The sequence below is a fragment of the Parus major genome, chromosome 11 (assembly GCF_001522545.3).
Source record: "Parus major isolate Abel chromosome 11, Parus_major1.1, whole genome shotgun sequence".
NCBI lineage: Eukaryota > Metazoa > Chordata > Aves > Passeriformes > Paridae > Parus > Parus major.
Genome location: NC_031780.1, coordinates 6318089 through 6343258, shown reverse-complemented (window position 1 = coordinate 6343258; position 25170 = coordinate 6318089). Strand labels below are relative to the sequence as shown.

General features: G+C 56.7%; 3 protein-coding genes and 1 long non-coding RNA gene across 14 annotated transcripts; 2 read left to right on the top strand and 2 right to left on the bottom strand.

The window, feature by feature from the left end:
• Positions 1-484: 484 nt before the first annotated feature.
• On the bottom strand, positions 485-5237 carry LOC117244992. The gene is made up of 2 exons (XR_004499055.1): positions 3891-5237; positions 485-1298 (listed from the first exon to the last, which is right to left on the bottom strand). It is a non-coding gene; the product is annotated as an uncharacterized LOC117244992 (long non-coding RNA).
• ADGRG1 (adhesion G protein-coupled receptor G1) lies at positions 1833-13904 on the top strand. Of its 4 annotated transcripts, none has more exons than XM_015639633.3 (14): positions 1833-2160; positions 7570-7657; positions 8160-8585; positions 9059-9182; positions 9263-9410; positions 9494-9622; positions 9840-9956; positions 10507-10552; positions 10893-10993; positions 11077-11192; positions 11575-11849; positions 12504-12615; positions 12834-13102; positions 13260-13904. In XM_015639633.3, exons 2-14 carry the CDS (start codon positions 7618-7620, stop codon positions 13364-13366), a joined length of 2010 nt encoding a protein of 669 aa, XP_015495119.1. In that variant the 5' UTR covers positions 1833-2160; positions 7570-7617; the 3' UTR covers positions 13367-13904. The 4 variants fall into 4 exon arrangements, with proteins under 4 accessions (XP_015495119.1, XP_015495117.1, XP_015495118.1 ...); XM_015639631.3 differs by lacking the exon at positions 1833-2160 and adding an exon at positions 2318-2425 and having other exon boundaries at positions 13260-13366; XM_015639632.1 differs by lacking the exon at positions 1833-2160 and adding an exon at positions 2498-2516 and having other exon boundaries at positions 13260-13366.
• Positions 13905-13990: 86 nt separating this feature from the next.
• On the top strand, positions 13991-20142 carry ADGRG3 (adhesion G protein-coupled receptor G3). Of its 8 annotated transcripts, XM_015639607.2 has the most exons (13): positions 14626-14788; positions 15244-15273; positions 15354-15513; positions 15594-15690; positions 16051-16191; positions 16280-16402; positions 16486-16525; positions 16608-16708; positions 17318-17430; positions 17576-17859; positions 18149-18242; positions 18636-18922; positions 19352-20142. In XM_015639607.2, exons 1-13 carry the CDS (start codon positions 14626-14628, stop codon positions 19465-19467), a joined length of 1749 nt encoding a protein of 582 aa, XP_015495093.1. In that variant the 3' UTR covers positions 19468-20142. The 8 variants fall into 8 exon arrangements, with proteins under 8 accessions (XP_015495087.1, XP_015495088.1, XP_015495085.1 ...); XM_015639601.2 differs by having other exon boundaries at positions 13991-14788; positions 18149-18922; XM_015639602.2 differs by having other exon boundaries at positions 13991-14788; positions 15594-16191.
• An 18-nt stretch (positions 20143-20160) lies between these two features.
• Positions 20161-24892, bottom strand: LOC107209693 (pancreatic secretory granule membrane major glycoprotein GP2-like). The gene is made up of 8 exons (XM_033517192.1): positions 24377-24892; positions 23701-23868; positions 22924-23129; positions 22242-22402; positions 21857-22102; positions 21538-21697; positions 21083-21227; positions 20161-20774 (listed from the first exon to the last, which is right to left on the bottom strand). The coding sequence occupies exons 1-8, from the start codon at positions 24510-24512 to the stop codon at positions 20674-20676; spliced, it is 1323 nt and encodes a 440-aa protein (XP_033373083.1). The 5' UTR covers positions 24513-24892; the 3' UTR covers positions 20161-20673.
• Positions 24893-25170: the final 278 nt, after the last annotated feature.

Sequence of the window (25170 nt, the reverse complement as noted above, 5' to 3'; positions counted from 1 at the left end):
CAGTGGGGCTGGCTCAGTCCTCAGCTGCAGACGGCGCCCAGGCTCCCCTGCCCACACTTGTCTCGCTTGTTTGGCAGCAGCCTGGTGCGACGTGCCCTCTCCTGCCGGAGTCTGCCCATCCCATCCCAACATGCCGCCCTGATCTGCCGGTTCCCTCCTGCCCGCCGCCAGCACCAGAGCCTTGAGGAGCTTTTTAGGAAGATTTAAGGCTTTTAAAGGATTTTGGAAGTATTAAGTTTCTTTTGGAGCTTTTAGGGCTTTCGGGAAATTGGGGGGGTTTTGGGGCTTTTAGGAACTTCGAAAGGGTTTAGAAACTCTTAGGGCTTTTAGCAGTTTTTAGGGCTTTTAGGAACTTCAAGGATATTCAGGAACTTTTAGGGCTTTAGGGGGTTTTAGCGCATTTAGGATGTTGTTGGGTTTTCGGGACATTTTAGGGCTTTAGGAGCTTTCAGGGCTTTCAGGATATTTTTGTACTTTCAGGAACTTTAAGCATATTTAGGAGCTTTAATGGATTTAGGAGCTCTTAGGACTCTTAAGAAGTTGTAGGGCTTTCATAGGAATTCCCCACTTCGAGCAATAAACCCTTATCAGGCCGAGCCCAAGGGCAAATGTCCCTTGCAAGAGACAACACAAGGATTTCCTCCCTCTTCGCGCTCAGGCAGTGTCTTTGAAGGTCTGTCGATTTACAGATAATCCTGACAACACCAGCAAGTGCAGGCGTTGACCTAAAAATAACTCCTGATAACGTCAAATGCGGACAAAAGACTCTTTGTTCCACCAACAGCAGCAAGTCCTTTCCTCGCTGGTCCGAGGGGTCTGCACCTAATTCCCCTTTCCAGGGGAGCCTAATCCCAGGTTTAGCAGCATTATTCCCGGGAGGTGGATTTATGGCGCTTCCCGAAGGAGCCGGTCGGGATGACCCGCAGTGGGAGGCTTGGATCGCCGCGATGCTCCCGCGGCTCTGGCTGCTGTGAGCGTGCGTTTCAGAGCCGGCCCAGCTCCCCGGGGCCTGGGGACGGCCGGACTTCAAAGGCGGCTCTGTTAGCCACGGTCCGGCCGCTTTAGCCACGGTCCGGCCATGTGAGCTGCTTCCCACGGGAGCCTTGTCCCGTGGCAGCCAGGGAAACTGGGGGCTTGGAGCTGGAAATTAAACCAAGCAGTGGGGTGATGCAAACGTGTGGGATGTCCTCTGCTCCGGGAATCCCAAAGCAGCCATGGCACCTGTGGTGGCACAATCCTTGCGGATCAAGGTCCATCACCTTCCCTACTGAAGCGGGAAGTTGTTTCCACCCTTCCCCCTGCAGAAAGAAAAGTCTTATTCAAGCCATTGAAAATATCTGCAAGAGCAACTATTTACCCAGGGCACTTCCCGGAGCTCTCCCCCCCGCCCTGCTCCCTCCGCTCCCCGCGTCTCTCCTTTCTCCAGCCCGGCTGTTTCCAGGGGCACACACAAAGGGCTGGATGCAGGCGCTGCCTGGCAGCAGCTTTACCCGCTTCAACAGCGCTGCCTCGACGCTTCCAGCCTCGGGGTGGGTGGTGAGGGCCCTGTGGTCGCATCCAGGCTCTACACCCCACATGCCAGCCCACCTGCTCCAGGGGAGCGCTGTGTATCCCTCTCCTGGGATCTGGGCTCCTTGCCCGGCTCCTTTCCTCCCTCGCACCCTGCGGGGAGCGGGACAGGGGTCACGGGGACACTCCGTCCCGGCTGCTTTCCCATTAATTGTTATTTTTTAATCCCGTTGGCAGTCAGGCGTGCAGCCTCCTGGCTCCGGCTCCTCCGGCCCCGGCCCGCCGCTGGACGCCCGCCAGCCCGCAGCTGAAGGGCGACGGGACACGGCACGCCCGGCTGTCCCCAGCCGAGGTCCCCCGGCCCATCGGGGACGGTGCCGGCCGGGAGGGGGGACGGTGTTCCCAGCCCAGTGTTCCCAGCCCGGTGCTCCCAGCCCGGTGTCCGCAGGCTGCGCCGGGCCGAGCCGAACCGGGCAGGTGCGGTGACCGAGGGCAGTGGCCCCGCAGCCTCCGCAGCGATTTCGGAGGGTCTCGCTGGGGGGACGGGGTGGGGCCGCTGGTCCCGGATCCCGCTCTGAGCCGAGCCGGGCTGCGAGGTGCTGAGCCGTGCCGAACTGAACCGAACCGGGCAGGTGCCGTGAACCGACGAGGGTGAGTCCGCGGCTCCCGAAGAGATCGCGGGGGTCTCGGAGGGGTCGGTGCGGGCCAACAGTCCCGGTACCGCCCCGCTGAGTCACCGCCCGGGGCGGGGCGCTGCTCCCGGGGCACCGCGCTCAGCGAGCCGGGCTGCGACGGGCGGAGTGGTGCTGAGCCCAACCGTGCCGAGCCGGGCCAGTCCAGCCGGGCCGTGCCGGGCGGTGCCGGGCGGTGCCGGGCGGTGCCGGGCGGTGCCGGGCGGAGCCCGCCCCGAGTGCAGGTATGGGAGCAATGGGGAGCGGGTGAGCCGGGGACGACGGAGGATCGGGGGAGGGAGCGCGGTGTCCGCCGTGAGGGTCTCAGAGCCCGCGGTAAGGGGCGTTTGCCCAGCACCGGGAGCCGAGGGGATGCTGCGGCGCTCCGGGAAGGAGGGAGTGAATAGGGTGGGCGTCAGCCGGGGCTGGAGCAGCCCAGCGGGGCTGGGGGCACTGGGGCTCTGCGAGGACGGTGGCACCGGCAGCGTCCCGGCTTGCTCGGGCAGGGAGCAGCTTGGATGGATGGAGCGGAGGGGTCTCAATGGGGGTCTGAGCGGCACCCGCTCCGCTGGGTGCGGGGGCTCAGCGGTGGGTGTGCAGGGCCCGGGGACTCTGTTCGTGGCCACGGTGCCAGTTCTCTGTGAAACCAACCTTCATCTCTGTTCCACGGGACTTGCGCTCGCCTGCCCAGGAGCCAGGCTGGATTCCTGAGCCCTGGAGCCACAAAGCCCCCTGAGCTGCCCGGGACCGGCTGTTCTGCTCAGCGGCAGAGCTGAGCTCCACGAAGCTCCGGCCGTGTGTGGCCATTGCTTCCCGCTTTATGGGAACCACCAGCACACCCCATTCCTTCCTCTCCTCCCTCCCGGCGGAGGGTGCAGCATCCCGTGGGATCGCCGGCATGTCTCGACAGGGTGATCTCCCTTCCCTAAAATGCCTTTTGTGGGGATTCCTTCTGCAACATCCCAGTTTGCTGCTGCCGGTCCTGGCATGTCACTGCGGGATTTGGGATGTAAGATGCTTGGGGTGGTCCCTACCCACTGTCCGTGCTGCCCCTCCAGAGAGACCAGCAAAACTCAGAGAGACCAGCTGGAGAATTGAAATGAAGTCTCCTGGAATAACCTCCTGGCAGCAAGTCCGAATGGCTGTTGTGGAGGGAAGGCAGCCAAATCTCATTTCATGGTCTGAGGGCTGCAGTAACACCCCCAACACCCCCCACCCCGTTCAAACTCCACCAGCGGGGAGCCAGGAGTGTTTCAGAGATGGGGGTGGGGACAAATCCTTTAAGCCTGGGACCGCAGCCACAGTGGGCTTTGCCGTGTCCCTTGCTGGGCTCGAAGCTCCAATATGAATTAAGCCAAGGACTGAAAATGCTGCATACTTGGTTGCAGTCCAGCTCTTAATCCTGCGGCCTGGGGGCTGCTATTCGCAGAGTAACAGGTTTGCAAGCAACTGTGTGTTGCCTGAGCGGGGATCCCTGGGATTGGCCATCCCTGCACCTTACGGTGGCACCCGTGGGTGCAGGCTCAGAGCTGTGTTTTACAGACGGCAGGCTGGGTCGCTCCCAGCGTGCCAATGTCTGCACGGGACCAGCTGGGCACAGCCAGCCGGCGCCTGCTTTTCAGGAGAGCTTGGACTCACCAACTCCTTTCCCACCAGCTCACCCGACAGCTGGGGCTCGGCAGGAATCCGGGGCGGCCCACAGTCTCTTACCTGGCTCATGGAAGGCTGCAGACTTTGCCTTCACTAGGCTCCAGCACCTCGCTTTCTGTGCCAAATAGCCGGGAGCCTGATTTGGGGTGGTCCTGAGCTACTTTGCACTGCTCTGCACCTCCCGTCCCTGGCGCCTGCAGCACAGGCAGGCGATGAGGACCTTGCTCATGTGAAGGGGGATTAGACCTGTGAGTGGACAGGGTGTTTTAGAAGTAATTTGAAACCCAAGGGAGTGGTTTGGAAGGGGGATGTGCGGGAGGAGAAATGGGGTTGCTCTCAAAGAAAACTGCGTGGTGGGAGTGCATGGCAGGGACCACTGTTTGTACCCACTGTGGGCAGAGATGTCCTTGCACTACTTTGTTACTGTGTCACATCAGCTTCAGTCCAGTGCAGGTGTACCTGGTCCTTTGCAGAGTGTGTGTGGCTGCTGCTGAAGCCACAATTCTTCGCATGCCACCGAGCCAGGTGTCGTGTTGCCCTGGCACCGGAGGAAGTGCTGGGCTAGTTCACTGTGATGTTTCTGTTTGTGGTGTTTTTTAGGAAATGGAAATTTTAAAAAAAGTTTTGAATGTCAAGACCTAGCTCTGAGTAAATGCTGGGTCTCAGGAGCCCCAGGCACGGGCCTGTGCCAGCCTCCCCTTGGTTCTCCCCACGCCTTTGTGGGAAGGGCCGGCTGCCAGTGGCTGGCAAAGAACAGATCTGGCAGGGAGCCGTGCCGCTCCCCCGGGAATCACTGGCAGATCTGGTTTCATCCTGTTGGCAAGGCTCATCTCGAAGGCGCTGGGTGTTCCGTGCAGTGCCGTGGGCCGGCAAAAGCTGAAGCACCCCGTGGTGCAGCTTGGCACCGCCGGGCTGCTGGCACAGTGCAGCTGCCCCTCGGCTCCCTGGGCATCAGCAAACGCGCCCGGTCAGCCCCGGCCGCCCACCGGTGCCGGGAATCACATGCCAATGCCATGAATAACGCCTGGCTGGCCCCTGCGGACACACACCACTGGCCAAGGACAAGGGCACTTTGTGAAGCACTCAGATATTGACACTGGGGCATCCCTTTGCAGGGGGACCCCAGTGGGGTCCTCACATCCTTGGACAGCTCCAGACCCAGGGCACATTGTCCCGACGATGAGGAGCTGGTTGTGCAAAGCTGTTTTGCATCTCTGGAGCCCGTCCTGGCTTGCCTCTCCATGCCACAGTTTCCTCATTGTGTCGCTGAGTCTCTGCCTGAGTAACCCACGGCGGTGACGAGCTTCAGACTCATTAACATCTCGAGGAACACGGCGTCACTTTCCTAACGGACCTGGAAGGAAAACAGATAAAAGCCCCTGAATCTCCCTGTTTCCGGTGTTTGTTTGAGTCATCGGAGCATCTTCCCTTCTCCTTGGGAAAAACGTCATATCCAAAAGCCACGTGCCACTTCCAAAATCTTAAATACCTGCTGCCAAGTCACCCAGAAAGCAGTAAGGTGGTAGTAAACACAGGGCTTTTTGTTTGTTGGGGTTTTTAGTCTTTTTTTCCCCCACATTCACCTAAGGTTTAGAGACCTCAGTACAATGCTTTGGCTTTTCTTTCCAAGACTAGTATGTTAATGGTGACAGGAGGATAAAAAGTGGTGCCTGGGAATAAGCCTCCCTCTCTGCTGGTAAGGGAGCCTGCTCCAAGCTGTGCAGCCCTGGCAGAGGGTCTGCCACCTCTTTGAACATAATCTGGTTGATTTTGAGGCCAAGCCAGGAATTTTTCCCCGCTGCCATCCGCGTACGGGAAGATGACGAGGCAGGATTCAGCCCTGACGAGAACTCAGCACATCCGGCTACCTTTGCTATGCTTATTGCCAGCGTGGATGGAGGCCGAGGTTTCTCACTGCTAAACCATTTTCAGGGGATTTTCTCTCGCTATTGTTCGGCTCAGGAAACGGCAATCGGAGTCAGGGCGAGCGGGACCATACAGGGCTCGGAGGGGAAATACCAGCTCCCCCACCCTCTTTCCCACAGGGATTTCTGGTCCCAGTTGAGTAACGGCTGAAAGGGGCTGATCCTCTCTTCCAAGCATCCCAATAAAAACTTAAGGATGCCAGCATAATGGGGTGGGCTGAATTCTCATTAGGATTCAGCATTCCCCATCCAGAGGCGATGCTTTATTGGTGTGCCAGCTATGTGCTGCCTGAACATGGCTGGCATTCATGTGGAGCTCCATTCCTTTTGAGTGATCCAGGTGTTTCCCATCACCAACAGCGTTTTGCCACCCCAGGTCCATGGTTTTTGGATATAAATGCGTTATTCCTAAGTGTGTGGCAAGGCACTGGGATGCCAGCCTTCCCCAAATGTGTTTACTCCTGCCATATCACGCCTGTGCCCTACCATGCTGGCAGACCTCATTAGTGTCACTTAGCTACAGCCATGGCAGCAGGTTAATTAACACCCCCAAGCCCCCATCTTCTGACGATGAGTTGCTGCAAGAAACAGACAGGGAAGGATGGGGAGTGGGCTGTACACCTGTGCAGGATCTGGGCTGGCTAGAGAAACTTCCAGACAAAGCCTGTGCTGGTGGGAGAAATCTGCTAATGAGTTTTTAAGCATCTGATGACCCTTGAGCATCTGGGAGAGCTCATAAGCCTTTTTTAGGTGGTGCTGGTTGATGCCCCAGCACCTACTCACAGCAAACAAGAGGACTCGACCTCCTGTGGGTTTTGAGAGGGTGTTCGAGAGCAGTGCAGGAGTGGGGTGCAGCACTGGCAAACGGTGCTGGCTTCACTTTGGGCATTGACAGGTGTTGGGCTGGGCCAGCTGCTCCAGCAGCCCCCACCAACGCTGTCCCATGCTGGGGGGGCTTCTGCTGGTTGCCAGATCTCAGCAGGGTGTGTCCCATGGTTGAAGTGACAGCGGGGTGAGGAGGAGGTGACACTCGGTGCATTCCAGCAGAGCTGGAGATGCAGTTTGTGGCCTGGGGCAGGCAGAAAGCACAACAAGAAGGGCTGTGTGTGTGAAGGCTGTGGCTGGGTGAGCGTAGAGGTGTGGCAGCACTTGGGGGTGCTCAGTGCAGGTCACAGAAGCCCTGTCCTCATGCAAAGACAAAGAAAAGGGTGATGGTGCAGAGTCCCAGATGAAGGGATGGGCAAAGGGGCTGTGCAGGATGTGGCCCAGCTGGTTGTGAGCAGCAGATTTGGGCAGCTGTGGTTGCTGTGCTGGCGTTGCCAGGATGTGCCTGGGAGAGCCTGTTTCTGCAGGCTGAAATGATGGAGTGGTTTGCAATGTGCCCAGCTCCTCAGCTAGTCTGCAGGAGCTGAAGGCATCCAAGAAAATAATTTATGGCTGGTGAATGAGGAAACCGTGGTTTTGTTCCTATAGTTTATGATAACAAGTCTGGGCATTAACTGATATGTGGAGCAGAGAGCAGAAGAGGGGACCCCTCCTGTGTAAATTCTTTGGTGGTTGGAGCCTGTGCTGGAGTGGTGGGGCAGCCTCTCCATGCTAAGAGCTCTGGGGCTTCCAGCCTCTGCCGTGCTTGCAGTCCACAGCCAGCTTGGATGCCCGGTGGTCCTGGCTCTTCCTGGAGGCAGAGGCAGCAGGGAGCTGGCTGTGACACTGGCTGGTGTCCCACCTGCACGGCCTTTGCTCTACGTCCCTGCCCTCATGGCATGGGGGATACTCAAATACTCATGTGGCCCCTTCCCTTTGTACCCTTTCAGGCTCTGCCGTCTCCTTGAAGGCCAAGACAAAGTAGAGAGCTGCCCAGGATGAAGGTCCTCTTCCTACTCCTTCTCTCCCCTCTCCAAGGTAGACTGTCCTGCCTTCGGATGGTGAGCTGGGTTTGGGCTGCTGGGAGTAACTGGCAGCCCCAAAACATTGCTGGGGGGCACCATGAGATGTGTGCAACCAAGGCTTCCACAGAAGTAAAACATCTCGTAGGATGATGTGCTTCTGGTGCGTCTCTTGGGCAGAATGTGTCCTTTCCGGGGAAAGGAGATGGTCTCCATCCATCCCTTCTGGGAATGGAGAGGTCCTCTTTCAGTGTCTGCTGGTGTGGGTGGTGGCACATGGGAGAGGGTGCCCTTGAAGGACAGGAGGGGCTGTTGCCCGAGGGGCCCTGGCAGATCCTTGCAGTGTGGCTGTGACACTGGGGACGTGGCTGGTGTCACACAGCCTGTAGGGCAGGGTTGGGATAACTGGGGTGGAGAGGCTGGCATGCCACGTGTGACAGCTGCTGCAGGGCTGCAGTGTTTGCTGGGGCTGGCTGTCCCTCCAGCTGACCCGCTGTCTCTGTGCTCGTACAACGCAGGGGTAGGAGCCAATGGCCGCAGGGAAGAGGATTTCCGCTTCTGTGGTGACCGAAACCAGACCCAGGAGAGCTCTGTCATCTACAAGCACAGCCCAAACAACATGTTCATCGAGAACACGGCCCAGGCACTGATAATAAAAAGGCCCTTTTTGCCAAACAGGAGCAACTTTTACTACAAGTACAGCCTGCCCCCCACCTTGGGCAGGTACCGCTTCTGCGTCTACTGGTTTGAGTCCAACAGGACCCTGCAGCTGGTGTACGGGAAGCAGAGCATCCTCCTGGGTGGGGACCCATCCAGCAGCGTCCCCCAGGGACAGGAGAGTCAGGAGACTGAAGGAAACAGAACCTACATCTTCAATGTGTCCTATTTCATGAAGGGTGGGAAGAACACCTCCCTGGCTGCTCAAGATGTATACCGCTTCCCTGGTAAATGCAATTTAATGTTATTTGAAGGAAATTAAAGGATTGTTTTATCCCCAGCCTGTTCCCTAGGCATCGTCAGAGCACTGGTTGTTTCCCAGTGCATGGTTTAGCCTGGTGATACGAGGATAGCTGAAGGGTGATTGATAGCTTTTCTTGAAGCAGCCCAAAGACAGTCCTGGTACCCAGCATCCATAACAGTGGAGATTTTCAAAATGCTGCCTATAATCCTGGAAAACTGAGTTCTTTGCAGTGGTTTCTCAGGGTTCATTCTCCACTGTGAGGTTCCCATGGCCTCAGTGGGAGCTGAGCTCTGGGTGGCAGGAAAGCCCTGTGGGTTGGGGTCACTCTCAGCCTGCCTGGCTTGGGGTCACCTTGAAGCCCTCTGCTTTCTGCTCCCACCAGGGCTCTGCCAGCTAGTTTGGGGCACGAGAAAGCAAATCCTGCCCATGCATTTCACGGCATTTCCTTTCCACCAGCCTCTCCAGAGAGCACGCCTGTCTGGAAGCAGGATGTGGAGGAGCAGCTCGCTGACTTAGACAACCTCATTGCCCAGCCCCTGGCGCCCGCTGTGGGAGCCACGGAGCAGCAGAGGCTCCGGCGGTGAGTTCCCAGCTCGCCCCATTCCTCTGCTGCCAACACATGCCCACTGCATCCAGCTCACCATGCCCCTTCCCCTGCAGCAAACTTGGGGAGCTGGAGGAGATGCTGGCCAAGGTGGAGCTTAAAGGGCAGAACCAGACCTTTGGGGAGGCCACTGTGCACGCGACTGTCCTGAGGGTCCAGCCCAGTCGGGCTCCTCAGCACCTGACCTTTGTTTCCCAGAGAGAGGTGGGTTCTGGACAGTCTGCCCTGGTGCTCTTGTCCCATCATGCTCTCCCTCAACCTCTTCCCTGATGAGTCTTTCTTTGCAGGAGAGTGGAGAGGTCCAGGGATTTACCGTGGACCTGCCAAGCAGCCTGTTCATGATGGTGAAGGAGAGGGAGGAGGTGTTGGAGCACAGGGTGCTGCTCATGGACATCAACAGGCAGACCATGTTCCAGGTAATGCCCATGTGAACAGCATGGTGGGGTGTCCCCTGGTATTGGGATGCAGGGATGCCACCAGACCAGGGTGCTGGTGCTCTCTGGGAGAAGATGCTTCAAATATGAGCTTAAAGCTCCACAGGTAAAGTCATGGGACCTTCTTGGGCACGCTCCTCTGCTCCACACATGGCGGCTCTCCCTTCCCACACTGCCACTGCCTTCTCTTCTCCAACAGGATGAAAACAGCAGCCACGTCCTGGGTGACAAGGTAGTCAGCATCTCCCTGGTGGACACAGTGGTGGCCAACCTCTCTGACCCAGTGGTCCTCACTTTCTTCCATGACCAGCTGCCGGTAGGTGGGGAAACAGCCTCACAGAACCTGATCCCACCAGGAATGGAGGGCTCAGGCCCTGCCAGCTTAGGGTGCAGTCACAATCCAGCAGGTCCATGCCCATGGCCTGCCTGTGCAGGGTCTGCTGTGTCTTCTGGGGCTGTATCACAATCATGGCTTCACTGTGTGCACTGGTGATGGCATTGCCTTCCCCTCTCCAGGAGATGCCTCAGAGCAGATGTGTCACATCCAGCAGTCAGCAGGGATGGGGTACACCCTGTGTTATCAGGCCATTGTCTCTTTCATGGCTCTGTCAGGTGCCTGATCAAAGCTAAACCCTTTGTTTGGAAAAGAGGATCTGGAAGGAGGTATCTGCTCCATCAGTTGTTAACAGAGTGGCCTCTGCCTGGAGCTCACTCCCATCATAGGGGAAGTCTGGTTTATCCAAGTCATAGTTTGCCTCCTGAGCCCATCTTGTCTCCTGCCCTGTGTTGTCCCCTATCAGAAGTGCTGGGTAGGCAACAAACCTACAGCTGCATCCTGACCAGGGCCTGTGTTTTTGTCATTGCAGAGGAACGTAACCCCACTGTGCGTCTTCTGGCAGGAGGACACCTCTGGTGAGTGCCCCTGCCCTTGGGTGCAAGGCAAGGCCCTTTTTCTGAGGTACCACAGCCCCTCCAGCAGGGTGAAGGTTGCTCTGCACCTCCCTCTGTCTCCATAAGCCATTCCCACAGGGCTGATGCCAGTTTTTTCCCCTCCATAGCTAACCTAAGAGCTTTCCCTTTCCCTAGGAATGGGTTCTTGTGCTGAGGGGGCTGTTTGAGTATGGGTGCTTGGCCTGGGACAAGGTGGGACTGCCCACTCTTGTTCCCCCTCTTTCCATGAACACCTTGCCCTGAAGATCCTTCAGCCCATGTTCCTGCTGCTCACCAGACTCTTTCCCTTTCTCTTGCACAGCCAGTTCTGGGAGCTGGGACAGCTATGGGTGTACAACTGTGACAGGGAGCAGCCAGACAGAATGCAGGTGCAACCACCTCACCTACTTTGCTGTGCTCATGGTGGGTAGCACCTTCCCTCAGATCCCTCACAGAATTCCCAGTGGTGCTCTTCCTCACCAGCTCTCATTCCTCCTCTTCCTCAGGTATCCTCTCCAGACATCACCTCTGTGCACAGGAATTACCTGAGTATCATAACCTACGCTGGCTGCCTGATCTCAGCTTTGGCATCCATTTGCACCATTTTCTTCCTCTACTTCAGGTACAGTCTGGTGGTTCACCCCACACTCCCTGTCTGTGTCCTGCCCCTGGCCATGAACACCTGGGTGGGCAAAAGGTGCTTTAAGGTCTCCCTGGGGCCTTCTCCAGGCTGCACAACCCCAGGTCACTCAGCCTGTCTCCATAAGAAAAGTGCTTCAGCCCTCTGAGCATCTTCAATGCAGGGTCAGCTGCAGGGGGATGGATTTGCACATGGGATGAGTGGTCCCACCTCTGGGCTTGGTCTCTCAGTCCCTGGCACTACCAAAGAAGAGTCCTTGCTCTTCTGCTGGGGCAAGTTGCCCCCTGCAGGGCTGTGGGGTGCTGTGGGCACCACTGGTGCTGGCCCGGCAGGGTGGTGAGTTCTGCTCCCTTTGATTCTCCAGAAGCAAACAGCGAGACCAGATCACGAGCATGCACATCCACATGAACCTGCTGTTTGCCATCTTCCTCCTGGATGTCACCTTCCTCATCTCCGAGCACTTGGCTGCCAGCAGCAGCGAGGTTGTCTGCAGAGTCGGGGGTTTTTTTCTGCACTTTTCACTCCTGAGCTGCCTCACCTGGATGGGCATTGAGGGCTACAACCTCTACCGGCTTGTGATTGAAGTCTTCAACGCCTACCATGACCACTTCCTCCTCAAGCTCTTCCTGGTTGGCTGGGGTGAGCATGGGGGAGGCAGAGACACCCTGAGGGCACCACGGGGTGGAGGGGCACTCGGGGAGGATTTTCCCACTGGATACGATGCCTGGATGGGGATGGAGATGTAGCTGTGGGGGAGCAGCTGTTTGTCAAGAGCCTTGGTGGAGAAGGAGACTTGAAGGCTGAGAACAGCAACTGGTGCCAAAGCAAGGGTGGGTCATCCTGGGGGATCACCCAGCAATGGAGACCTGTGACAGCCACCACGTGGGATCTTTAAATAGTAATAGGATCCTTTTTTTCTGAAAGAAACATTCAGGACAACCCAGAGAGGTGGGCTGGATGCAGGAAGCGCCCATGCTTCTCTGCTGTGCTCTGGGCTGGATGTCATGACTGGAAGATCTTATGGTCTTTTATGGCCTAAAGCTCCACATCCCAGGGAGGTCCCCAGCTGGGGTCAGCACAGCACAGATCCCTCCCAGGCTGGGGCTTATGCCAGGTGCCCTTGTTGTGTGTTCCATCCTTGGTTTCCCTGTGGGAGGGAGGTGGGAGCTTGTGGGAGTTTGTTTCCCTGTGGGAGCTTGTGCTCTATGCGGGAAGAAAGGAGAAACAAGTCCTCCCAGAAGGTCCCAAGGCCAGGGAGTAGGGCAGCCACTTCACTCTGCTCTTTCCACCCAGGAGTCCCCTTCTCCTGTGTGATGATAATCTTCCTGGCTAGCTGGACGAACTACGGCCCCTTCTCCATTCCCATCTATGAATCCGTTGATGGCAGATCCACCAACGCCACCATGTAAGTCATGGGAGGTGGGTTACCTGCTCTCTGGTCGTAGGTAAAGTCAGCTGGCTAAGCCTTCACCATGGCCTGCAGCTTTTCTGGGGTTTTGTGGCAGGGGGATCCCCCCTCCCTGGGTGCTGGGCTGGCACCACACTTCTGTGCTTCTCCCAGCCCCTCCTCGTGACCCTGTGGGAGGACACAGTGAAACCCTCTGCTCTTTCTCCTCCCTCCAGATGCTGGATCACAAACCCCCTGATCCATAACATCGTGAACCTGGGTTTCTTCAGCCTGGTGTTCCTCTTTAACTCGGTCATGCTGGGGGCCATGGTACGGGAGATCGTCCGGCAGAACAAAAAAGGTCACAAGCTCAAGCATATCCTGGCCCTCTTCGGGCTGAGCATCCTGCTGGGCATCCCCTGGGCACTGATCTTCTTCTCCTTCACCTCTGGTGTGTTCTGCCTTGTCTCCCTCTACATCTTCACCATCATCAACTCCCTCCAAGGTGAGCCTGTAATTCTGGGCTCCTCTAAAGGGCACCAGTATTTTCACGGGGTGTTGGTGGGGTGGTGATGGTGTGCAAGAAGAGCTCTGGCAGGCTGGGTGTCTCGCTCTCAACTGCTGTTTGTGCCTCCACCCACGCTTCTTCTCCCCTCTGCCAGGTTTCCTTATCTTCCTCTGGTACTGGACCATGGTGCTGCAGGCGAGGAAGGCTCCTGACTCTCAGAGCAGCTCTGACAGTGCCAAGTTGCAGCCCAGCAGCAGCTGAGCCCTGTGGTGGCTGTGCCGTGCCAGAGCTGCCACGCCAAGGACGGCCACAAGGACCACACCATCTGCTTTGCTACTGCACTTGCCCCGTAGCGCCACGAGGAGCCCAGGGACCCACAGAGAGGCTGGCCACCCCCACCTCTGCTGGCCCCCTCCCCAATTTTCCTACCCACTCCATCCTGACTGGCTTGGCACCCTTGGGGCAGGAGGGAGGGAGGGAGGGATGCTTACTTGGGCAGTGGGGGCTGTAAAAAGTGGAAGGGGCAGGGACAGGATCCCCAGTGCCTTTGGATGTCCCTTCCCACATCCTGAGGCCAGGGATGATGGGTGGGAAAGGCCCAGTTTTCAGCCCTTGTTGGTGGTTACCATGAGGGTCCTTCCCCAGGGAAGACAGAATGATTCTGCCCCCGCCACACCCTCAGGCAGCTGAAATAATCTATTTTTGTTATTTTGTTGAATGTCTATTTTTGGGTGATGTAGGAGTTCAGTGAGCATGCCTACACACCAGACTTGTGCCCATTAAAGTTGTTCCTCTCGGAGTGTGGCTCTCTGGGGTCTCTGCTCGGTGTGTTGGTGGGCTCTCCAATGGGATCCATCTCTCATCTGGGTTATCCCATTTCTGGGGCAGGGCCCAGCCTTTCACCCTATAGGATCCTGCTGAGCTGGGACCAATAATGGTGCTCCTGGCAGAGCACTGGCTGCCTGGTGCCATTGGGGCTGGGGGTGCGGAGGGAGATGCCATGGCTTGGGAAGTCTCTGGGGACTGTCACTACCCAGCAGAAAGGCAGGCTAGTGGAGGACAGGGATCCAAAGAGGGAGACATCAAAGGATGGGAATCATCCCCTCAGTGGCTGTGGGGCCAGGCAGAATCTAGCTGTCCTGGCTGTGCCTCTCTTGCAAACACAGCACCACATTTCCCATCTCACCATTCCCCTTTCAGCTGGCTGAGGATCATCCCCCTCCACCCAGCTTCCAGCACCCACTGGGGCAGGGGCACCTCGCCAGGAAGGGGATGTTTCACGCTGGCGGCTTGTGGTGATGCCCAGTTGAAGATGTGGATGCTCCAGCTGGGCTGGTTAGGACCATCAACCCCTTGGCAGGACTGTGGGAAGAAAGGGAAAGCAAAGAGCCCTGAGTTGGTCACGGGACGGAGCCACGGGGGAGACACCACGGCTCCGGTGGTTGCTGCTGTTGCTGTGAGCTGGGACAGGAGGTCACTTGCCAGCCCACAGGAAGGCGTGAGGGGTTCCCAGAAGGGAAATGAGGAACTGCTCTTGCCTCAAAAGTGGCCACAAGCCCCGGGGGAGCCTGGGGAGGAGCAGAGCTGCCGGGACAAGGGGAGCAGAGTGTGGTGGGATGGAGACCCCACAAAGCGGCATGAACTTGTTCGTGGGCACTGTCCTGCTGCTCCTGCTGCTGCCTGGTGAGTGGCAGGTGAAGGGGGACGGGCATCCTTAGCACAGGGGGTGCATGGGCTTTGTGGGAAGGTTTTGCCATGGGAAGGCGCTCACCAAAAGACCATGTGGGGATTTCATCCTGGAATGTGGACAGGCCAGAGGGGAGAATCCCCACTGGGATGTGCAGAGGTGAGCAGAGTTGGGGGCTTTGTTGCTGGGGGCTCTTTTAAAAGCTGGGGTCAGCAGTGCAGGGTGTCTCTCCTTTGTGAGCCCCTCTGGCAGGCTGGACAGTGGCTTTGCCCTCACCAGCTCTGGTCGCTGTCCAGGTGTTTTTGAAACCCACATAACCACAGGACTGTTCCTTTAAAACCTGGCAGCTGCCAGACTCTCCTGCCTTCCCTCCCCCTTTCCCTCTGGATAGACGGAGGGCTGACCCTAGATTTTTGTGTTTCCCCCCTTTCTCCATGTACTCCTCTTCCAGATGTTGCCAGAGGAAAGGACAGCTGTTCCAGTGAGTGGTCTCCTCCCATTGCTCCCAGTGCTCACCCAGTGCTGTGGTGCGCAGTGGTCATCTGCTCCCACCCTCCTCAGACCTGGATCGGGGTGATGAGCACCGTGAGTGCTGCAAGACGATGGAGGAGCCGCAGAAGCCAGGCACCAGCATCCGCATCCTCCGCTTGTCCCAGCACTGCCCGGAGCTGTGGCGCTCTGAGAGCCGCGCCTGTGCCTGCCTGAGGGAGCGCTGGTTCAGGTAGCGGCAGGGGTGGCCATGACAGAGTTTGTGGGCTCAGTCCCCATGTCCGTCTGTCCCACATCCCCCTTGTCCCACAGGCTGCTGCAGTCGGGGCTGGCGGGGCTCAAGACGCTGCTCCTGAATGTCAGCAGGGCTGTCACCCGTGATGTCCTCATCACCTTCTCCCCCACAGCGGTGAGATGTGCCCCTCCCTCTCCCTTGCTTGGAAGGCCCCACACCTTCCAAGCATCCTTCAGCTCCTGCCCCAGGGCTTGGTGTGCCCTGCTGTGCTCTTCCTCCTCCCCTCTGGATGTCCCAGGGGACCATGTGTGGGTGATGGAAGGTAGAGAATCTGCTAGGTCCCACTCCCAGCTCTGCCCCCATAGATGCTGGGTGCTGGGGATGAGGTTCTTCCCTTCTGCCCTCAGGGCTCCTGCTGATGTTGCTGAGCAAACCCACCTGGGCAGGGCTGAATTTGTGCCTGGAGCAGGACTGGTGAGTTCTGAACAGAAATGTGACCTGGCAGCAACAACCTCTCACTCTTCTCTGCTGCAGGGCCCCAGCAGGCTGAACACCACAGAGAAAGGGAAGACAGGTAAAATCCACCTCCCCAGGGAGATATTCCGGTCCCTGAGTAGCCAAACAGTGCGTGTGGTGGTGACAGTTCTCAATATCCAGCAGCTTGGCATGTTCAAGGTACAGGCTGGCACTGCCAGCATCCCTCATGCTGCCACCAGCACTCGGTACCCTCCAGCTCAGCTCTCGCAGCGTTTCCCCTCCACAGGAAGTCAACCAGACAGCTCAGGTCTTGGACAACACCGTGGTGGGCATCACAGTGGGGGAGAGCAGCATCTCGGGGCTGCAGGACCCTGTGCAGCTCACTTTTGCCCACGGGGAGCTGCCCCAAGTAAGTCAGCCCTGCCTGCCCTCTGTCTCCCCTCCTGTGTCCCTCCCCGTGGCACTGGCTGATGCTGCTGTCCCCCACCGCAGGGTGTCACCCCACAGTGCGTCTTCTGGGATGCCAGCAAAGGTACAGCCTGGTCGGGGCAGGTGTGGGGCTGGGCACAGGGGCTGTACCAGCACTCACAGCCCTTCCCCCGTGCCTGTTGCAGGGCGGGCAGGGGGCTGGGGCAGCAGTGGATGTGTCACGCAGCCCGGGGACAAGAGGACAGTCTGCTCCTGTGACCATCTCACCTTCTTCACCCTCCTCCTGGTGATGATCCCCCTTCCCCCTTCAAATTCCCATCATTTGATGTCTCCCTTTTTGGATCCCTGTCCTCCACTAGCCTGCCTTTCTGCTGGGTAGTGACAGTCCCCAGAGACTTCCCAAGCCATGGCATCTCCCTCCACACCCCCAGCTCCTGCTTGTGCCCTGGCAGTGCTGCCTGCCTGCTTTTGTGGCCCCTTGGGTGTCATGAGTAGCTCCACAGGGACAATTATAGCTGTTCTCAGGCAAGCCAAGGTCCCAAAACCAAGCCCAGCCCCAGCTCAGGAGGGCAGCAGAAGGTCAGCAGAGCAGGACAGGCTGGAGAGGGCCCCAGCCTTGTGCAGGCTCTGGCACAGCAAGGCTTGAGATCCCATATCCTGGTGGAGACTCCCAGGAGGGTGCTCATGGTGGTCTACTTCACCCACACCTCACCCCACCTCAGAGCATCTCCTCTGAGCCACCACTGCCTTGCTTCTCCTGAAGATCTTCTGGGGGCTGGTATGGGGTCTCTGCAGCAGCCCTCTGGGGTTATCAGCCCCATGGCTCTGATAGCTGCAGTCAGGTTTTCTAGGCTGGTCCAGGGCCTGTCTAACCCAGCTTCTGCATGTGTGGCAGAACCCAGCTCTGGATGGCTCCACAGCAAAAGCTTTGATGGCTGTTGCCACCGCTGGCTGTGCTGTAGCCATGGCTTTCTCCATCTTCACCATGGCCTTCTGCATCTTCATAAGGTGGGGTGTGCCAGCAGCTCCTTGGGGCTTGTCAGACTGGCAGAGATGAGGAAATGGCAGTGCCTCTGCACAGACCTGCTGTGGCACAGCACAGCCCTGCTCACCTGTGACCCCTGCCCTTCCTGGTCCCTGTGGGGACACTCAGGTACAGGTTCAGGTTTGAGGAGACCGTCCGCATCAACCTGGGGCTGCACGTGAACCTCGTGGGCAGCCTGTTCCTCCTCAACCTGGCCTTCCTGCTCAACACTGGGCTCTCAGGCAGGACCCACCCAAGGACCTGCAGGGTCCTGGGGGGGGTCACCCACTACTGCCTGCTCTGCTGCTTCACCTGGACGGCGCTGGAGGGCTGTCAGCTCTACCTGCTCTTTGTCAAGGTCCTCGGCACCTACATCCCCCGGTACCTGGCAAAGCTGAGCCTGCTTGGCTGGGGTGAGCACCACCAGCCTGGACGAGAGCGGGGGTGAGAGGGGCAGTGGAAGGTTTGGATTGGATATTGGGGAAAATTTCTTCACTCAAAGGGTGGTTAGATACTGGAACAGGGTGCCCTGGGCAGTGGTGGAGATACCATCCCTGGAAGTGTTCAGAGATGTGTGGATGTGGCACATGGGGACATGGTTTAGTGGTGAATGTGGCAGTGCTGAGTTAGTGGCTGGACTTGATGACATTAGAGGTCTTTTCCAACGTAAACAATTCTGTGATTGTGTCTCGCTTCTTCCAGGCCTCCCTGTTCTCGTGGTGGGAGTGGCAGGAGTTATTGGCACCTATGGAGAATACAGCATCCAGACCACGGACCAGCAGGTCATAGCCCACCTGTGCGTGTGCCACTGTCCACAGGGCTCAGGTGGCCCTTTGGCACAGGGAGGGGTAGCTCAGTCCTGCCAGAAGTGCAGTGGTCAGGGATTGCACCCATCTGGTTTGGCTTTGCACCATGCTTCTGCTTCCTTAATTGTGATTGCAACACATCAGCCACCCCTACCTCTCATGCTGAGTCTCCTCAGGGCCTGCAGCCCTCCAGGTCATGGAGGGATGTCCAAGGTCCACCTGGAACTTGTCCAGGCTCCCTCCCAGCTGAGCAACTGGTGCAGATATGCACCCCTGTCCCCCTGCTTCACCCCAGCCTTGGAAAATCCCCCCGGGAGATGGCTCCCATGGGTGCTGCTCAGGCTTGCAGGGCTGCTGGAGGCACCACAATTGTCTCTTTTCAGGTGCTGGATCACTTCCAAACATCTTCTGGTCCACTACATCACCAACTGTGGCTACTTTGGCCTCATCTTCCTCTTCAACATGGCTGTCTTCGGGGTGGTGACCCAGAAGAGCTGCAGCTTGCAGGGCACAGGGGCAGTGCAGGGATACCATAAGCCCTGGAAGGTGGCTCTGGTGGCAGCAGGGCTCTTCTGCCTGCTGGGAGCCACTTGGGCCCTGGCATTCCTCACCTACGGCATCTCCTCCACACCTGTGCTCTACCTCTTCACCATCCTCAACTCTCTCCAAGGTCAGCACTCACTCAGAGCTGGGTTCCCTGGGCTTGGGTGGGGAAGATGGAGGCGGCAGGAACCAGCCTGGCTGTGTGTTGACCAGGGATCCCAAGGCACCAGTGTCTTCCCAGCACTGTCATGCCCTTCCTTTTGTCAGGGCACATCAAGCAGCAGGTCCCAACCACCTGCATGGAGCTGCTCATGGCTCCCAATTACACCCACTTGACCTGTGCTGGTTTTCCTCCAATAAAGCCATTCCTTAGCAGAGGACTAGGGACATTATCCACTCCGTGCATGTCCCAGCCAAATGGTTCATGTGAAGGAAGGGGAGGGGCAGGAGTGAGCTGAGGGAATCCTCTGGAAGCAGAAGGAAAGTGTCATTAGCATCCTGGCAAGATGTTTCCTACTGTGTCCTACTGCTGCTGTTTGTCTTCCTTTCCCTGCAGGAATATTCATATTCATCTGGTTGCTTGTCCTCTACTACCCCAAGACAAAGCAGGCCACTGGTTCCCTCTCCAACATCATCAGACATGACAAAACCACCACAGCCTCCCAGGACTAGCTCCTGGCTGGGCCTCTCTTCCTGCCTCCTCCTGCATCCATTGAGAGCAATCTTTGATCCTGGCAGATGCAGCTTCCTCACAGAGGGAGACATCAGTTAACCATGCCTCAGTTTACCTTTCAGTGGGCATGATCCACCTCAGCAGAGCTCTTTGCTTTGTCCCTTTCATTCCTGGTGGGCTGTCCTGGGCAAGGAGCTCCAGAGATGATGCTTCTGCAAAGCCCCTCCAGGCTGCAGTTCCATGGTCTTGAGGTGCCCCTGATCTCATTCCCCAGGGGACAAGGAGGAAGCCCACAAAACACCTGCCTTCACCATGATGGAGCCAACCCCCTCTTTGCTAGAGCTGGCTTTTGGTGCTGAGCCAGCCTGGCAGTGAATTTCCTGCCACTGGAGGGAGAGGATTGACTTGCTCCAGCCCAGATGTGGGAGGTTTTGTGTCTGGAAATCAGCAAAAAGAAGAGGAAACCCATGAGCTTCTTTGCAAAACATCTCATTGCTCTCTGGCAGAGATCTGCTGCATGTTCGTCCTGCAAAACAGCCTCTGGGGTCAGCAGCAATTCCCTCATGGACATTGTTCTCTAGCCAAAATGCACATACAGCTGCCTTGCAGGGCAACTGCTGTCCTCTCCTGATCTGTGTTTTGGTATTAAATCCCTGCCAGCTGTTTGAGCACTATGAATTTAGTCTTTAATACCTACAATATTGTTTGTTATTTGCTTTATATTAGGTATGTATCAATGGGAAAAGTCTTGCTGGCAATTTGTCATGAATGAAAATAGAAATGTCATGAATGGGGAGAGAAATGACTATGGATGGGTGCACACACACATGTGTGCATGCACAAAGCAGCCCTTTCTCTGCTAACACTGCATTTGTGTGGCACAGAACCAGGCAAATACCAGCTTTGGTAGGGCAGGTATCTAGAGTGGGGTACTTCCCTCTCCCCACACACCAGGATGACTCTGTGGGGAAGAGGGGAAGCAGGAGGAAGGACTCTCCCATCCCTGGGTACATACTCTGGGTTTAGAGACCATGGGCCCAGAGGGGAGAAGGTCCAAGAGATGCTACAGGGAGCAGAAACACTGTGCTGCACCTCATCCTTCAAGCATTGCTTGCATCCAACCATTATCCCCTTCCCCTAAACACCCATAAAGACACAGCAATGCCTCTCTGCTGCTGTCACATTTATTGGGAAACAGCTGTTTCCTAAACCATTCGGCGCCCCACGCTGACAGCCGCAGCAGCCACAGCGAGCACAGCGAGCACACACAGCGGAACGAGGGCCCTGGAGAGCCATGGGCTGGGTCCTGCCAAAGAGGAGAGAGATTGATTTTGTATCTGTGTCCCCTGTGCCAGCTCTGAGCGCTCGTGAGGCATCTCCTGACTGGGGATAGATTCAGGGAGGTCATCTCCTGTGACGGGCAGGAGCTGGGGGCACTTTGGGATGCTGAGGGCACAAACAGGACTTGGGCACCTCAAATGGCCTCCACCCACCCCTGCTGCCCACAGCTCAGCATGCATGCCTCCTCTGAGCCGTGCTGTAGGTGGGCTTGCCCTCAGCCCTGCTCCTGAGGATCCTGCCTGGATCTCCTGGTGCTCAGGAGGACATACATACCCACTGGGTCCTGCTGGTCCGTGCTGGAATGGTGGGTCTCTGCTCCCGAGGAAGGAGCAGCCAGCAGGAGGATGGGCCCATAGGAGACAATCCTATTGTAGTCATCTGCCAGTGCTCGCCTGTTCCTCCAGTGCCCGGGGCATTGCTGTCAACAAAGCCAAAGGAAGGGTGATGGGAGGGCATCCTGCACCCTGCACTGGGGCTGTCCTGTAGGGGCCATCCTGTAGGGGCCATCCTGTAGATCTCCCTTCCTTTCCCAGGGAAGAGGGAAAGGTCTCTGGTGGGTTCAGGCCCTCATACCTTTGGTTCAGGGCGCTGGGCTGAGCTCCTGATTCTGGAGGTGTTTATTTTGTGAGGCACCCAGAACCAGAGCAGAGCCTCTTCTCCAGGCAGAGAGAGTGAAGGGAGGTCCCACACCCACCCAGGGCAGGGTGCACACCACCAAGGGAGCTCACCTTGGCACAGCGCTCTGGGCTGTCAGGAAGACAGAGCTGGACACGGCAGTGCAGGAACACCTCAGGGTAACCAACAAACTGAAACATCTGGAAGCTGAACTTGGCAGTAGTGCTCTCTCCAATGGCATTCAGATAGGTCACCGTCTCGTCATGGGGACACCTGGGACATGAGGGCTGGATCAGGCGGTGGCAAACAAGGTGGAGCACCCCAGCCTGGGACACCACATCCCACAGGGACAGGCTGCAGGCCTATTTCTGTCTCAGTCCTTGACACACTGTGGTGCAAGGAGGCTGGAGGTGCTGGGGACACTCTGCTCACCCCTGCTCAATGAGCTTGTGCTGCATGTCCTGGTGTGGATCCGTGCTTGGTGTGGCCCAGCATTCCAAAACACTCAGCAGGAAGTACTTGAGCTGGTGCTGCCCTTCTAATTTCAGCAGGACATAGAGTGTGTCCATGAGGGGGACAGCCACACTTGGCAGGGGATAAGGCTCGAGGTAGGAGGGGGACTTGTACAGTCTCATGCTGACATTGAAGTGTCCTTCTCTGACCACAAACTGTACCAGCCTGAGAGGAGAGGACAGGACGAGGGCTCACAAACAGAACAAGGAGGTTCCCCAGGGCCTTTGCAAATTGTCTCACTGAATCTACTTTTCTCCAAGCTCAAAGACACCATGTCAGCAGCAAGGTGAAATGGGACACTCACTTGTCAACAGCAGTGAGAGTGAAGGGCAGTCTCACAACCTGCTCGTAGGCGTAGATGCAGGAAAAGTGCACCTCCAGCTGAAAACTCCGGGAGATCGTGGCCCTGTGGGCCTCCCGCTCTGACTTGATGATGTTGGAGTACGAGACATGGGAACTGTTTTGCTGGAATGACACAGAAATCAAGTCTCCAGACCATGACTGAAGCCATACACAGAGCTGCAAGTTCAGAAGGTGCAACTCAGCTATAGTTGCTCCATGCCTGGATATCTGCTGGGGTTTCAGCTTGTGTCTGGGGGCTGCTGGCACAGGCATATAGTGAGCACAGGGCTCTTCTGTGCAATACAGAGCTGGAGCACCACTTCATCTGCACCCTTCCTACTCCATGAAGCAAGTCAGGGACCAAGGAGACAGGGCTGCAGAGTTCAGAGGATGTCTCCAGAAACCTGAGGGCTGTTAACAGCACACAGTGAGACTTCCAAGATCTCCTAAATAAGACAAAATGTGCTGCCAGCAGGGATTTTGTGGAGGCAGAAAAGCTTTCTGACATCCTCAGGGAAGACTTTCAAGGGGAATGAGAACTTTTCAGCACCCAGATATAAAAGCAGAAGTCTCTGGGGTTGCCTTTTGCTGTCCCACCCCACCATGTCTGCTCCTCTCCTGGCTTCAGATCTATGGATCCTCACCTGGATTACTGATCCACAGGCAGTGTGGTTTTCACCTGTGAGAGTGGCTGCAAAAAACAGCTCACCCTCTTCTTCCTTCTCTGAGACCTTGCATGCCTGGTTCTTCAAGTGGACAAGCTCCAGGGGGATTTTCAAGAGCTCAAACACCTCCTTCCTCACCATCATCTTCATGTGCTCTTCCTCACAAGCCAACTTCAGTACCATATCTGGGGGAAAAAGCCATCTGCAATAGCAATAAGGGAGCCCTAGGCCAGCTGGAGGGTGGCACAGTCCCACTGAGCTCAGCAGTCTCTCGGCCCAGCCTTGGTGCAGGCTGCTGTAGGGCTCTTCAGAAACTCTGGCAAAAGACAGTCTGGTCCCTTTGGAGGGCTGTCCACACAGCCCCCACAGTCTGTCTAGGGCACCAGAGGGACAGGGACCCTCTCCTTCAGAGGAAGAAGACAACGTTTTTGGCCAGTGTGTGGAAGGGGCTTCACTGTGTCTGTGCCAAGGGTGCACGTGCTTGTTCTGAAACTGTGCCCTGCAGTATGCCCTGCTACACCATGGCACAGCCAAGGAATTAAGGCTTTTGGGGGAGAAGAAAATGGCCTGTGGCTTTGTCTTGTACCAGCATGTAGTCAGGATATGGCTGTAGTGGTGTGGAATGCACCTGAACCAGGTGTGGGATGTGCTCCAGGAGTGGAGAGCAATGGTAACACCAGTGCACTGTGCCCATCACCCTTCCCTCTGGTGCCCATGGACAGGCTGGGGAGGGCTCACCAGCATTCTCAGCCCTACCTTGGCAGAATTCCCCTGTGAAGCCTGGCTTGCAGATGCAAACTGGTCTGTCCACAGTCACCTGGCACTGCCCGTGGTGCTGGCACGGGTTTGGCAGGCAGGCATCTGGGTTCCTCTTGACACGGAGGGCAACCTCTGGCCTCAGGCCATGGGTGCTTGCCAGCTCACCTGAGGCAAAGGAAAGGCAAGAAAGATGAAATGCAGCAATATCTCCCTGATGAGAGTTTTGAGAACTCACCCCACTGCAGGAAGCTCTGCATAGCCCTCAAAGGCTGAGATCTTTGCCTAGAGCCAGAGCAGACACATCTGAGGATGAATCTACTGCCTCAGCTTGCTGGGAGGCTGTGAGACCTCCTCAACCTGGCTGCAATCTGAGCTATGGGGTCTGTCACTGTCACCAATGAGCACGGTGGCACATTGCAGCACCTTTGCTTGTTTCCATGGGTTACACACCCTTTCTGGCTGAGGTGGACAGCCTGCTGCAGTTCCTGCCTATTTTGATGGCTCCTGGACCCCAGTTCCTGCCTTACTGAGCCCTATTCCATTGCTCCTGCTTAGCTGCTTTCAGCAGCACCCTGAATGAGGAACTTGAACATGGATCCAGGTGAAGGTTTGACCTTTCCTTTCCATCCTACCCATCCATGACCCAGCAGGGACAGAGCACGGGGAGACTCACTCTTGTTGCCTTCACAGCCAGCCAGGCAGAGCACAGAGAGCAGCAGCAAACATCTCACAATCCTTTCCTGGAAAAACAAGCAGGCTCTGAATAACTCAGATTTGTTATCATGCTCACTGGAGACGTTTGCAGTCATTCAGAAAGGCTGAGTCCTCAAGTAGGGGTGCAATAATTTCTGTACTGTTTTTCTTAGGTTCTATGGCCCAAAGTAATTTCCCACCCCAAAGGGCCAGATCAGCCTCCTCTCATCAGGGTCAAACACTATCCTGAATTTAGGTAGTTATTCCAGAAAGGAGGTGGGAGAAACCAGCCCTGGGACCCACAGGGATGTGCTGACAGTGATAAAGCCACATTTCAGTGGCCATTTGAGTAAAACTGCACAGCTGAGGCATCAGTCTGGGCTCCCCAAAGAGGAAAAGAGTTACCCTCTTCCTACTACAGTTCTTATGAAGAGCTAGGATCTTTGCAAAAGGATCCTCACTGTTCCAGTAAATCATATCCATAACAAGGAGAGAATGGGATAATAAAACAAACCCAAAGCCTTGAACATGACTAAAATCAATGCCAAAAAGACACAGATTGAGTCAATCTCTTCTGTTGGTTCAGATAATGCATTTCTTTAGGGAAATTACTGGCACAGTGCTGGATTAGTCCTGGACACCAGATAGTCCTTATCAGAGCTGCAGATGCGAGTTGGCCAGGACTGGTGGCTGGGAAATGTTCTGTCAGTGCTCTGAGAGCAGGGCAAAGCCAGTGCTTAAAGCTCCATCACTCAGCTCACCCACACCCCCTCC